This window comes from Lissotriton vulgaris, chromosome 1_1, assembly GCF_964263255.1.
Source record: "Lissotriton vulgaris chromosome 1_1, aLisVul1.2, whole genome shotgun sequence".
Classification (NCBI taxonomy): Eukaryota; Metazoa; Chordata; class Amphibia; order Caudata; family Salamandridae; genus Lissotriton; species Lissotriton vulgaris.
The window spans coordinates 327974926-327989224 of record NC_141685.1 but is presented as its reverse complement, the minus strand read 5'-3'; the positions used below and the strand labels follow the sequence as shown (position 1 = coordinate 327989224).

Sequence of the window (14299 nt, the reverse complement as noted above, 5' to 3'; positions counted from 1 at the left end):
GGTCAGACCATGGGATGGGTAGGGGCTTACTGGTTTTTAGTCCGGAGATAAGTAGCCAGATCAAATGTTAGGTCACCTGCCACTTTGTCCAAGGGGTCATTGAAGTGGAGGTTTATGTCTCCTAGTAGTGTGAAGTTGGATGAGAGGCAGGCACGGGAGATGGTGGCACTCTGGGGGAACACTGGTCAGGCCTCTGTGGAGCCCACAACCCACCACCTTTGTTACAGTGCCGGGACATGTCTGTGGAACAACAGGATGAGCAAACCGGTCGTCGACGTAGAGGTACCTGTCGATGCAGGGGAGTAACTCATTCACTCCAAGGAAGATTCCTTCTTGCTTAGATGCAAGGTTATGGAGTTGCAGAAACTTGAAGAGCATGGCGACAAAGTTGCAGCAGGAATCTTCCGGCCAAGAGCAGTCTTTTCTTTGGTCCTGGCTCAAAGAAGCAGCAGGCTTCCAGTGTCCACCAGCAGAAGAGTCTTTAGATGATCTTCAGAAGACTGGCAGTCGGTTCTTGAAGATGATGTCCAGATAAATCTAAGGACTCAACCTCAGGGGAGCCCTTACATAACCCTAAAAGGGGGCGTCAGGGACTCTACTCAGCAGGCCTAGCCAGTCAGATGTCCCCAGGGGCCAAGTTTCAACATAGCAGAATCAAGTGACTTTACGCACCTCCCTAGGGAGGAGCTAGACAGGGGGGTGGACACGCCCCTGTCATTTGTGTAGTTTTGTGTGCAAGCGATAGCCAAGGACTCCTGAACTGGGTAAAATTTGTTTATGCAAGTAAGGCACCAAATGTAGTCTGGTGGTGCTCGGAAGCACCCCCACCCTACCGAATTCTAAAGAAGAGGTGGTCATACCTCCCCTTCAAAGGCAATCCTTTGTTCAGCTTCCCCTACCTGAGTTAGGCTTATCAGCATGGGGCAGAACAGTGCCTGAGACCGGCAGCTGCGCAGGCTGGCAGGCAGACCCTGTAAGTCTACACAGGTAGGTATTGGAGGTCCTCTAAGGAGCCCCCTGGTACATGGTATCATGCAACTAACAATGGAATCGGTGTAGTCGAATAATTCCAACATGTTTGATATCAAACATGACCAGGTTAGGAGCAGCTATTATGTAGTTGGACATCTCAACTTGCCAGTGTCCAGTACATATCTTAACATAGCCGCCTGTACTTACAAAGACAAGAGTATGGAGTCCGGGGTTTGTTGGGGTACCTCTGCTCGTGCAGGGCTTACCCACAAACTTAGAACCATGCACCCTGCTCTTGGACTGAAGGGCCTACCTTAGGGGTGACGTATAGGTTTAAAGTGCAGTGACCAGGATATAAGGAAAACCTTATATCTTAAATGAAAACTGTATGCACCATTTAATGCAAACTGCAATGGCAGCTCTGCAGACACCATTTGCATGAACTCCTATGGGTGGCATAGTAAATGCTGCAGCCCATGGGAGACCCCTGGTGTACCAATGCCCTGGGTACCTCAGTACCTTATACTAGGGGCTTACAGTGGTACCCCAGTATGCCAATTGTGGGGTGTACAAAGTACTTCCCAGTAAATTTAGAGGAGAAAGCACTGCCACTGGGGTCTCTGTTAGCAGTATCGCAGTGAACTACAGTCAAACATACTGACACCAGACACACACTGGGGGCATCTATGCCAGAAAGATCCTACTTTCCAGTAGCTATGCCACCCAAGAATGCTTTAGCGACATGGCAAAATATGGAAGAGTTGCTGGAGCTTGGTTGTTGACAGACTTTATTTTGTATATTTGAAGGACGTCATCTATTCATTAAACATAAAAAAATTAAAGAAGTGGTACATTATCGTGTAATAACTATGTATTGTGTGGCATTATGTTGCGGCATGCTTCTGTTGTTCTAGCAGGCTATACTGCCATTTTATAGTTTTTATCTAGCAAGACGTGCAATTTTTGCTGATCACTATTTAAAACGATGCCATTTTCAATGGGCTCCTCCGGTCAGAGGCGGAGGAGTGCTGCACCACTGTGAAAAAAAGAAAAAAAGAAAATGACAATAATGCAACGTTATTATCATTTTATTTTTCCACTGAGGAAGGTTTACGGGGCGGGGCAGGGTAGGGCTGTCATCACAGCCAGCAGGGGAGGACTGGTTGGGGCACTTGAGAGTGCATGACGGTTTGGCTGGCCGTCTTGGGCTGGCCAAACAGTCATGCACACTTTGCATGTTCTCCACCAGCTGTATTGTATAGCCTGGATGGAGAACATGCACAGGCTCACAGTCCCATCTGAGCACCAAACTACGACGCTCAGACCAATCATGATGGTGTCAGCAGCGTCATGATTGGCTTAGGGGAGCCTGTGTGTGCTTCCTGGTTCCGGCAGGAACATAAGAGGATGGAGGCGAGGCAGCGACTGGCAGTCAGGTAAGTAATTTTATTGAGTTTCGACCACCCGCCCATTTTGTTGATTTTCTACCCTTCTGCCCCCCAGTACTTTTCGCTGGCAGCCGCTACTGGTGTCTAAGATAGTGTCATGTATGTCACACTGCATAAAAAAGAGAATGTTATCTTCTATTGAAAAATATTGCATGGCTTACTGATATGCGTCACAAAGGTTTTGAAGTTTGTAGTCATGTATGAATGCAGGCTTAAAAGAGTGAAGCACTTGGGCATGAGTTACTCCTGCACTGTCACTCATCCATCATGCACTGAATCAATCACCCATCCACTGATTCCATTTCATATTCAACGTACCGCACAGCCACACACACAACCTGACAACGAAGGAAGAAACACGTTCTCCTACAAAATATCCAGACCCGTTGGCATTGTCAATGCTTGCTTAACGGCGTGTTCTAAACCCACTTAGTTTGTTTTATAGAATAGCATAAACGACTAAATTAAATGACATCAAATTACAAAAGCACATAGGTCACTGTCTTGTAAGTGTTACCCAAAGTTGGGGCAATTCCGCTGAACAGGTTTCACTGTAGTTTTAAAGAAGAGGTCAGATTGTTGGGTGGAAGGGGTAGCAAGGGTGCTGTAAGAAATCTGCAGACAATTGAGGACTCAATAATGTTTAAGAATCATTTATTTTACAGAAAACCTTTTAGTTTACAGACTTTGCAAAAAACTATTATATCTGCCCTAAAAAAAGAGGGCAAATTACGGATGGACGAAAATTACATAATTTACAATTAAACGTGGTAGCTTTTGATGCGGAGAGAAAAAGACTTTCAAAGTCCTTTAAATCTGAAAAGTTAACAGAACTCTTAGATTAAATCAGCTCTTATGGTAGAGAGGAGGCATATTTCTACTTTGAATCATGCAGAGGTATATCATTGCAAATCCTAAATTACATACAACAATTACGTCTAGATCTAATAATAAAGTTCCCCTGAAATTGCCCAGTTTTGATTGTGGCCACCCACTGCATTTAAATAAATGGATCACAATATAATGTCCCTCAAAGAAAAGTTAAAATATCAGCATGTGGAAAACATCAAAGGAGACCACAAAACTAAGAACATTTTACCAATATGCAGTGATTAGTTTATTCCGCTGTTTGCTGGTGGGGTCCGTAGGCACTCATTTTTGGGGACCGGTTCTTATTTTTTCATAATATTTACCGAGAGCAAGAGAGGGAAAAACACACAAATGAGAAAGGGCGCGATAATAATGAGGTAAAGGGGCAGGCAATGCCTGTTAGTGGATTAAAGAGGACTGTGGTGGATTAAAGACTACACAGCCTTGGTATTCGGCATGCTGACACTTATTAGCGCTGACCGTATGCTCCTTAGCAGAACTTTGGGTTCAAACTAAGCACTTTCAACATAATAGACATACTCTCCCTGAGGGTCAGTATAAAGGTTATAAAGATGAAAAGTTCTGACCTGAAGACCGAGCGAGGAGAGGGAGGTATGAAGAAAGTTGAGGCAATTTCTAAGGAGCGATGGGAAGGGAAATGAGGATTCTGGGATAGGCAGGGAAGTTAGTGGGGGAGGATGTGTAGTTAAAATGTTTATAAGGTGGTAATGTCCGACCATTTTTATTAGAACCATTAAAATGTTGAAAACTAAAATCCTTCTTCGGGTGGTCATCAGCTGATAAATCATTTAATAAAAAAAAAATACAAGCAGATCACAAAGGACCAGATTTGGAGTTTGGCAGGTGAGCACTCCATCACAATAGCGACAAAATAACCTATCCGTCTTATTTCAAGTCCACTATGCTATAATACACTGTAAAAGGCAGATGGGATATCCATTACACTTATGAAGGAGTACCCATCCACCAAACTATAAATCAAGCCCTAAATCTGGTTTTCAAACGTATGATGTAGAAAAGTGTTACATTACTGCTGTAATTAAATTATGAGTGTTACATTGTAACTATTCAGGCCTGCAAAAAAATACAAGTTTGCTTCCTATCGTCTTTAGGTTAAAGTAAAATATATATTACAAGCTGTATGTCCAAGTCCTATTTCTGCTTCAGATGATCCACCACGTTTCCAGATATGCAGAAATAAGGGCGGCGAGAACAGGGAGGAATGCAACAGAAATGTATACTTCCGAGCTTCAAGTAATTTTCTTTAAGTACAGGTGTATTCCATTTTTAGATTTCAGAACTAGCTGAGGTAGTGTAATAGGAGGTTTTGTTCCATCAGGTGAAAGTTCAAAATGGAGTAAGGTCAGTGCCACAGCTACTTTCATCTCATTCATGGCAAACGTCTGCCCAATGCAGTTCCTGTAAACGGAGAGATAAAAATCTATTACTTAGAAAATATTGTCCATTTGAGGTCCATAGTAGCTACGAGTTTCTGTGATTCCCTACTATACTCCTGTTATGTTTGGTCTCAAATTTAATGCCAATCCAGATCACTTTCAAAACCAATTAATTTACCTGTAACAATGGTTATCCTAACCAGGTTTATTTATTATTTACAGGAATTAACATACTTCTTTAAGTTTTTAGACAGAAAAAAGAGATATCACTGCAACCTCACATGTGGAAGACTGGATGTTCCATGCTGAACAACTCTTGTCCTGGGTATTTCTTCTCCTAAGTATTTTTGTAAGTTGTTCTTAGGGGGTAAAAGCATATAAACGCCAGCACAACACAATGTTGTCCTTCACTAAAAGGATGTACCAAATCAGTCATGTCATTATGGCACTTGTTTTAGAGCAACAGGCAAATTGCATGTCCCAATGGCCTCCAAGGCTCTTGCGAGCTGCTGAAACTTAATATTCTCTATCAGTTTTTGGGATTATTTAATACCCTGAAATCACAAGTGATAATTCCCCAACTCATCCCTTAGGCTCAATGCTAACAGCTTGAATTCCCAGTCTTTCTAGGGCCCTTAACATCGCTGAACCAACAAGGTAGATGCCCAAACTAACATGTAACATGTTCACAGTGGTCACTCCAATATTAATAGATAGCACCAGTATTCATAACCATATTCAGGAGACATAGTTAAGTGAATAGATTACGTTTATCAGTTTAATTCATAAATGCATTTATTTAGAAAAAATGTCCACGCAACTATAAATGTCAGTTAAAATGCATAATAAACACATTTAATAAAGGTAAAGTACAGTATGACCACTTTAACATCTTAACCTTTAGCTGCAGTGAGTTCCAAGGAATACTGCAGCGGCACTCATATGCTGTAAATTTGCAGCTTTTATGGTTAATCAGTGCTTTAATAAGCACAAGCGCTCTACACATGAGAGGACATCTTAAAGGCCAGAATACCATGGCCTAAAGATCTTCTTGTAAAAAATATAGTGTCCTAGATATTGTTTACAAAAATATTGTTATATTGTAGTTAAAATTACAAAATATACAACCAATGGAGTGATATTTTTGTACACCATAATTAGGCAATGAAATTCATATCAGACAATATCTTTGTTATCAAATCAAATCATAAGTCTTTATTTCGATGTTTTTCAATCATAAAAGACATTTACAACCTTAAACATTTTCAAAAAACATTTTTACAATTTAAAAGAAGAGGAAAAAGTTAAAAAAAAATTACCCTTCCTTGACAACTAGTATAATCCTTGGCAGCTAGTATGATCCACAATTCATCACTTCGTCTCTCAATTTACAATTATTAATATTGATATTGGCCAACCACCAGTCATAACATCCTTGGGTTACAATCAAATAGATTAGATTAAAAAAGACATAAATATTTTTTAAAAAATTCAAAAATTCATCACAAGGAGCATTACTCACTATATACATTTTACAGTTTCAAGTATCATTAGGCCAAAAATTACTGTAAGCTCATTTTACGGGCCCGAATTATCCACATCCAGTGGAGAAATTTAGCTAAGGCTATAACTACAGCTTGGGAGTTGTCGGTACGTAAGATCCTGACTGCCTCACAGCCCGTTTTGAGACCTAACTTTGTTATCAATATTCTGAGATGACAACCACTAAAAAGCCATCTCACTTAATATCTGGCAAGGGCAACATCACTTGTAGAGCTTGCTATATTACAAGGGACAGGCTTGTGGATAAAAGGTGCCTCTGGAGAAGACAGGAGTACACTGAAAACAAAAAAGAAGATGGTATGCCCTCTTTTTCACAGCTATCACTACTTTTTATCTTCTTCAGAGAGCTCTTGCTAACACTGGTTAATAAATCTTAGTATTTGTTAACTAGATCTAGTCTCTGGGAGTTTAAAACGTTTATTTGCTTCAGCTTCAGGGAGGTGTGTGCACATCTTTCCTCAGTTTTAAAATCTCATCCTGTTGAGCCAGATTTTAGAGACTGCAGTGTGAAACATTCAGCGCTAAAGACATAGTTGAAAAGTTCTCTATTTGGGTGCGGTATCTGCAATGTTTTCAGTATGCCTTTGTTTGCAGTGTTGAAGGATACAGAATCAAATAGTTTTAGAAATCATTCTCTTGTTTAAATTTGATGATCTGTAATCAGTCTTATAATCGCTGCAGTACTCTTGAAGCAACATCTCACACCTAATGTCTTTTACTAACAGGATTGCAATGGACAAAATAGTGCATGTAGAGGCGAGGCCTCCACATGCCTTTAACAGGTCCTTAAAAAGTGCAACCCTCCTAACAGCACAAAGAAGTATCACCTAAGCAACCCTGCTCCTGATTGAGAGCTGCCAGTGGAGTTTGGTTGGTGATGCGGGACTTTGGCTAAGTCAGGGAAGCATCCCACTCAACCACAATCATAGGACACCATACACACTCCACTAAGAGCTCTGCATAAACAGAAGTGTGTCCTCGTTACTGCAGGAGGAAGTATATTTTTGAAGGACCCAACCATACTAGAAGATATATACAGAGGCGCAAAACCTTCATGTCAGCATAGCACATATCCTTCTTTGCCTATGCTTGGTTCAAAATTATCAGCACATCTCCTGAGCAAGGGATTTTTTCAAATGTAGTAAAATGCAGTCAAATCACTCTTCTTTTTAAAAAAACCTAATCATACTCAGATATGTTGACGAATTACCCCCAATTTCAAACATCCATGGCTAGACAAGAAAATGGAAAATGGGTGTCTTTTTAAAGGTAACCAATTGCATCATTTTAGAAATTTCCTTGTCATTCATTAATATGATTTCAGAGGAGGTATGGCATCGAAAGGCCTCATGAAATGATCTGGAATGAATGATATAAATCAGCTGCTGGATGAAGCGACTCGTGCCTTCTAGTTGACTCGACATCACAGCAGCGTCTGATACCATCGACCATAAACAGATTCTATCCTCACGTGAATAGTGCTTCGGGATTAAGGGCTTATTTCTATCTACTTCCAAATTGTAAACACTGAAGAAAATATCCGGATTGTTTTGCCTATTACTTGTTGGGTCCTGCAAGGCTCTACTTTAACCCTAACGTGTTCCCATTTATACATGGAGCAGCTATGTGCAGTATGTGAAGGAACAGGTGTCGCAATATATCAACACACAGACAACACCCAAATCTACCGCAAATCCTCGTCACTACTTGATGTCTTCACTCTCCTATCTCTAAAACATCAAATCTGGATGACCAAGAACATCCTCACTCTCAATCCACCAAAAATTTTATTCATCCAGTTCTCCCCACAAAACACATTAGAACTTCACTCCTGGGGCCACATTACACAATATGCGCATTTTCATTGTTTGCGCAGGGCGCACCTTTAAAAAGGTGCGCCCGGAGTAAACTATGAAAGAGCACCCTATTGTGATGAATGCGCTGCCCCCAGGCAAACTTTACAGCCGTTCTGTTTTTTCACAGTGCAGGCGGCAACCCACGAACACGCGTTTTGCCCCCGGGGCACTTTCTATAATTCGGCCCCAGATCTGCTAACGCATCTGAAGATTGCAGGCTTCTTACCGTCACTTTCACCCATCCCATTGTGATGTCTCTCAGGATCACGCTCAAACCCTCTCTGTTATCTCTGATATAAACATAATTACCAAATCAGCAAATCATTTAGCCTTAAAAAGATCAAGCCATTTCTGTGCTCTTTTCTGCTGAAAACAGCAGGTTATGCCTTAATCCTATCACAAGTGGAGTTTGGTAATGCCAACCTCCCCGATTCACTTCAATCATCCCTTATCCTCCTCTCCTCGCTATGTTGTTTTTTTGGTCTCTCCCTTTCTCTTCACTATGGATGTGTTAACTGTACCTCCTCGCTCTTCTATCCTCGCACAACCCTTGCTGTTTACCATACCCTGTCTTCAGCTTTCTATTGCGCCTACTGTCTCTTCCTTAGCCTCTCATCTGTTTATTTATTCCTCAAGCCCGCTCATGATTACTATTGTGTGCCTTGCCCATTCTATGGACTAAACCTACTCCTTCCTCGGTCGCCCATTGCCTCGTACCTTCCCACTTCTTGGACTCCCCTTGACCTTGATTCTGGTCCCTATTCCAACTTGTTCCTCTCCGTAGCCATCTGGCCCTTAATTCCACTACCAACCAATTAACATGTTTGATCTCTTTATTCTTTAACACTCTATCTTACTTTATTCTTTCACACTCTATCTTGCTTGTTGTCAGCTCATTGGAGTGTGGTTCCTATATTTCCAATAGGCTCGGTGCATTGGAATAATATATCCTATAGATTTGACGTAGGATTTATGTCGACTAGGTCTAAATTGAATATACTAGACTTAATTGTTAGTGCCAGCTAGCTCAGAGGTCACTAGAAACTTTCTCGAATAAACAAGAAGGGATTAGTTTCTGACAACCGCATAAACATGACAACTTTGTTTCCCCAAGATAAAACGTAACTTCAGAGTTGTGGAAACAATAGATAGATATTTTACTCAGTCATTTGTGCATGATTCGTTTCATCAGAGGTGCAGAGAAATAGAGAGACAGGCGTTTTCAATAAAAGTATTTATTGAAAAGTCTTCTTTCTCATGCAGAAGAAATGAACTGCTACAATCGTAATACTGGATGTAAAGTATAATGCGTACAGCAAGAAGAGTATTATAAAATAATATTGTAAAAGCATGGTATGGTTTCTAAGCCATAAAATACATACATAAATAATCATAATCATAATCAAAGTCCAACATAAAAGTTCATCAACACAAATGTAACTATATAGATAAAAGACATCATAAGACAGTGTGCTAAAACAGTGTATAATACTATAAAAAAATCCAATAAAATTCATTACCAGGCATGTTTTCCAAATTCAAAATAAATTCATACATAAATAAATAAAGACTAAAAGTACTCAACTGGTGCTTCTAAAATACGCCTACCCTGATGTACCTAACCTAAGTCTAGTACGAGGGAAGAGGTAAGTGTGGTGTAGCATAAGTTTAGTATTCTTTTACCAAGAATCTATCCAAGATTTCTCTTAGGATCTAATCAGCTCCCTACCTTGGTTTAGAATGAAGGAGGTCTGGTATCTCTCTGTCTCAGGACTCGATTTCCCCACACCCTGGAAGGGGAACTTGGAAACAATGGAGCTGGATTTCTCAGCAAGAGAAAAGTCAGCGTCTCTCTCAGAGCGTCTGCTGGAGGGTCGGCTTCCTTCGGCACTTGCTGTGGCGGGCTGCGTCGGGCAAGTAGATATTCGAACTGCTCCAAACCACTGTGTGTTTGCTTGGGCAAGTGTGGGCAAATTTATACCTTGAACGTGCTGAGTTTGATGATTTAAAGGTGGACATAATAACGTCATCAAAGAGTCTAAGTTCTTTGAAAACTCCATGAGTTCTTGGACAAATCAATATTCAAGCAAGGGGCAGTCCCTAACTGCTGAAGCCGAGTTTTCCAAGAAATCGTTGTGGATTTTCGGAACTACTGGAAGTAGACATGCCGTATTTGGACTGCACGAGCTATGTCTAAATATGGTTATGATTTCTATGCCTATATAAGGACATGGTGATTTATACCTATATAATGGCATGAATCAGGAAATTTACACTAGGGTCCTAAAATGCTATACAACAATGGCCTTCTCTCATCCTATCTTCCTCCCTCACTATTCTCCCCCCCCTCTAGAATTCATTTATTACAAAGAGTTTGTTCACTGTTTGTTATAACCATGTTTTGGCTAAATTGTCTCTCCCACTGTCTTTCTCCCTCGTCCTTCCTCTGCCCCACAGTTTTCCTTTGGTTACCTGACTTTCATTTACTTAGAGTCTGCTTGTTTATACAGTTTTCACTATTTGATGTATGGTGATATTGTCATTGTGGTATATTGTAAAGCACTTTTATGCTTCATGAACACTATTTAAAATGGTTAAATAAATAAATATCCTTATCTATTCAGACACAACAAGGAAACAATAGCAGGTATAAGAGACAGCAGTGAAGGCCAGGTATCCAGCAGAGACAGGCAAGACACTACAATATCCAAATGACACAGCTGTCAACACCTGTCACATACTTTTGTGAACTGACGTGATCTCTCAGACATGGAAAGCACATGGAAGCATTTCCTCTAAAGAGGAAAAGGGAAGCACCAGTGTCTGATTGATCACAAACAGCCAAGAAATCTGACATCCCATTATATGTGAGAAGCAGAAAGGGTCAAAGAACCATTTTGGCTACTGTAAAGTGCAACAGAGGTGTTAAGTGATACCAAGTTATGTGTCATACCCTTAGACAGGTCTGCTCTTTTTTAGACAATTGCTTTTGTATTAATGGACTTCAAAGCCCAGTTTTATAATGAGAAATGTGCTACCACAAGTCCCAGAAAGTAAGGTGCTTATATCAAGATGGGCTCCACCCATTTAATCTCCCTGGAGTGTTTGCTTCTGGAATACCCGGTTTTGAACTTTTACTGTGAGTGAATCTCACCAAGTAATACTTCCTCTCTGCAAACTCTGTTATAATGGATTGATAGTACTAACCACCAGTGTCCACCTTTTAAGATAAGGCCCATTTTTGTGCTCTATGGAAAGAGGCTCTGTGCTGGTTGCACCTGAACATGTGAACACACGAGTGTGCACACATGTGTGGGCGGAGCATGTCAGATTACTGTCTACGTCAGCCCAGTACCTGTACACAAGTAGCCATTCACCGATGGGACACATTAGAGATTGCAACTGACTTAGAATAGGCCTTATAATGTGACTGGTCATTCACAATGTACATCTGTGGTGATTAAAAAAGAGTGGGTGCTTTACTGAAATATATATAATGAGTAAAATCTATGCAAAAGTACAGTTTCGCCCTACTTAAGCCATGCGATTTAAGTGAGGCAACAAACCTTGGATAACATTTTTCGCCAAGTGTAGATCCAATGTCTTGGACTTGCAAGCATAACTTTGGACACCAGCGCTTATTCTTTTACAAATAAAGCAGTGCCCACACAACAGAACAATTTGACAAAGCTTGGCTTATTCTTGTGAAAGGAAGTGGTGGAGATTTAATCTGCATGTGCTAATTACCTCTCACACTGCATCTGGCCTGAGAAGGCTCACTCCCGCAGAAACAAATGAGGACAGCCAGACCTCTGGGGCTAATTTCAGGAGATGCTCCCCTTTGAAGATTGGAGCGAAGGTATGAGGCAGTTGTGGTAGCTGGGGGCAGGTCTGAGGCTCTCAGAGAAGGTCTGTCACCAGACCACTTCAAGTCACCATGTTGAAATGTTCCAGAGTGGTGTGCAGGAGCGTTAAGACAGGGGTGGAATGATGATGTTTAATCTCACAATTGGACAGAGATGCCAACATCCTGGAACTTTTCACTCCCAATTAAAAACTCCTACAGAGGAGAGAGATGGTAGAGAACCTGGGAGTGACAACACCAAAGGAATGCCCAGCGGGACTGATTTGCAGATGGGTGACCTCCAACAGGAGAGAGCCACTGACACAGCTGCTTATACCTACGGTCCTGCAAGATGGCCAAAGCCATTGGTCCCGTAGACTGCAGCGGGGAGGGTGCTCTGCTAGTATGTTGCGGAGGGGCTGTTAAGGCATTAAGGAAGTGAAAGCAGGTATCAGAAGCCAAAACAGAGGAGATATTCCACATCAGGGGATAAAGGGCAGACCCTGAGGTTGGTCTCGTAGAGGGGGAACAGTGTAAATATCCAGCTTCACCAGAAAAACAGATTTAGAGATGAGGGTTTGAAGAAAATACTCCACGTGGCTAGAGCTGGCTACCAGGAGTAAAACAACACCAGGATTGTGCAAATTGACCAAACAAGGCCATAGAAATGACCCAAAGAAGTTCAGTCCCCCAGAGGGACTAGACTTAAAACAGAGCATAGCAGTCCCGCATACATTTTGATTCGCCCCGGGGAGCCAAGGCCCGGAGGGGTAGGGGAATAGCAAAATGCCGCCCTCCCATCAACCACTCCATTCCATTGCTTCAGGGGCTTCCATCTCCCTGGGAACCGAATCAGAGCAAACGCTGGTATATACCAAATGAGTGCTACTATTCTTCAATCCCAGAAAGCTTCTGGGGAGGGCCAAGCCCTCAGGAGCATCGCCAAGTGACCGTCCCACGTTCAGTACCCTAATTTGTTGAGAGCAGGAGGCACCCTTTGCACCGCAGAGTAGCAGCCTGCCCACATACATGTGGACGGGAGGAAGGAGGGCACTGACCCCACGCTGAGACACAACTGTGATGGGGCAGGAAGCGACAGGCAGCACTGAAGCGGACACTTCATGCGGCCCCAGAAATTAGCACATGCCTGGACCCCCATCGGAGGGGCAGAGGCACACGTCATGAAAAGTAAAAAGGGTGGCACAAAGCTGCTAAACAAATGTTTCAAAACAAAATGAGCACCACCACTGAGCAAGGAAAAGCCCCATAAGCTTGTGTGACCTAAGAAGCTGGGGCCTAAGAGCCCCATTATGCACTTTGATAGGGGTGAAAATACGCATTTTGGTTCTGGTGGTGCCCCAGGAATGGCAGAGGCAACACTGATGTTATGCAGAATGTTTGTGGGGCTGCCAGGTGTATGTCAGCCCCAGTAGGAGCCACCACACAGATTCGCCTGAATTTACTAGAGACTCCAGGAGAATGTGATTTTCAAAGCACTCCTAGAGCTTGGGCTTTCACTAAAGGCTCTGGACCATCCATCACTGGAATGTTTTGAAATGTGTTATTGACTATGCCAAGGATAACGATGAGTTATAAGAGGCGGTAATAAATGTCACTGTAAGATGGTACCATGCTTCGTGATTTTAATGTTGTTGCATTGGTGTATTAGAACATACTTCTGCTTTTAATATTGTGGTAACACCATGATAAAATCAGTATGCCTGTCTTTTGATAACAACACCCCATAAATTGTTTTCTAGTATAAGTGGGCGGAAATTGTGATTATAGGCTTCAGGGCTCACTGAGGATGTCAACTCTTAGGAGGATGTCACTATAGGTATTCTCAACTGCCTACCTGCTCCATATTTTTAAATTAAGGCATAGCAGTCACTAGTGTGTGTGTAATATAGTACTTTTACCTTTTATAAGTTAAAACACTGACTGGATCTGATCCATTGGGTGTTTTGTGTTGCATGCTTGCAGACTGGGGAACTAGCCCACACCACCTCCCCTGAGTAGGCCTTGGACTGCTCTGCCTTGCTACCCTGAGAGAGTCAAGTGCTACAACAAGGTAATTACTTCCCAGTACATGAAAGGTTGTGGACAGGTTACTTGTAAAGAACCCATATTCTTTGCAACTAATAACCCATTTTCTTAGAGTGCTGTATAAGGGAGGCAGGACTGGCAAATTGGTATCTATGGTACCTCCCTTATGTTCCCAGTGTGCTCATGGACCCCAGGCTGATGGATTATTTCAAACAAGGAAAGATGGTCAGTGACTGCTACAATGTGATCAAAAGGAGCACACACAACGACAGCTAGCACACA

The 14299-nt window shown here is 42.0% G+C and overlaps 1 protein-coding gene across 1 annotated transcript in view; it reads right to left on the bottom strand.

Annotated features, from left to right (window-relative positions):
* Positions 1–3057: 3057 nt before the first annotated feature.
* Positions 3058–14299, bottom strand: part of LOC147747125 (cytochrome P450 4B1-like) — a 353249-nt gene continuing 342007 nt past the window's right edge. Inside the window, exon 12 of the mRNA XM_086952384.1 lies at positions 3058–4730. Coding sequence (XP_086808510.1) covers positions 4562–4730 — 169 coding nt within the window. The 3' untranslated portion in view covers positions 3058–4561. The remainder of the gene's footprint in view (positions 4731–14299) is intronic.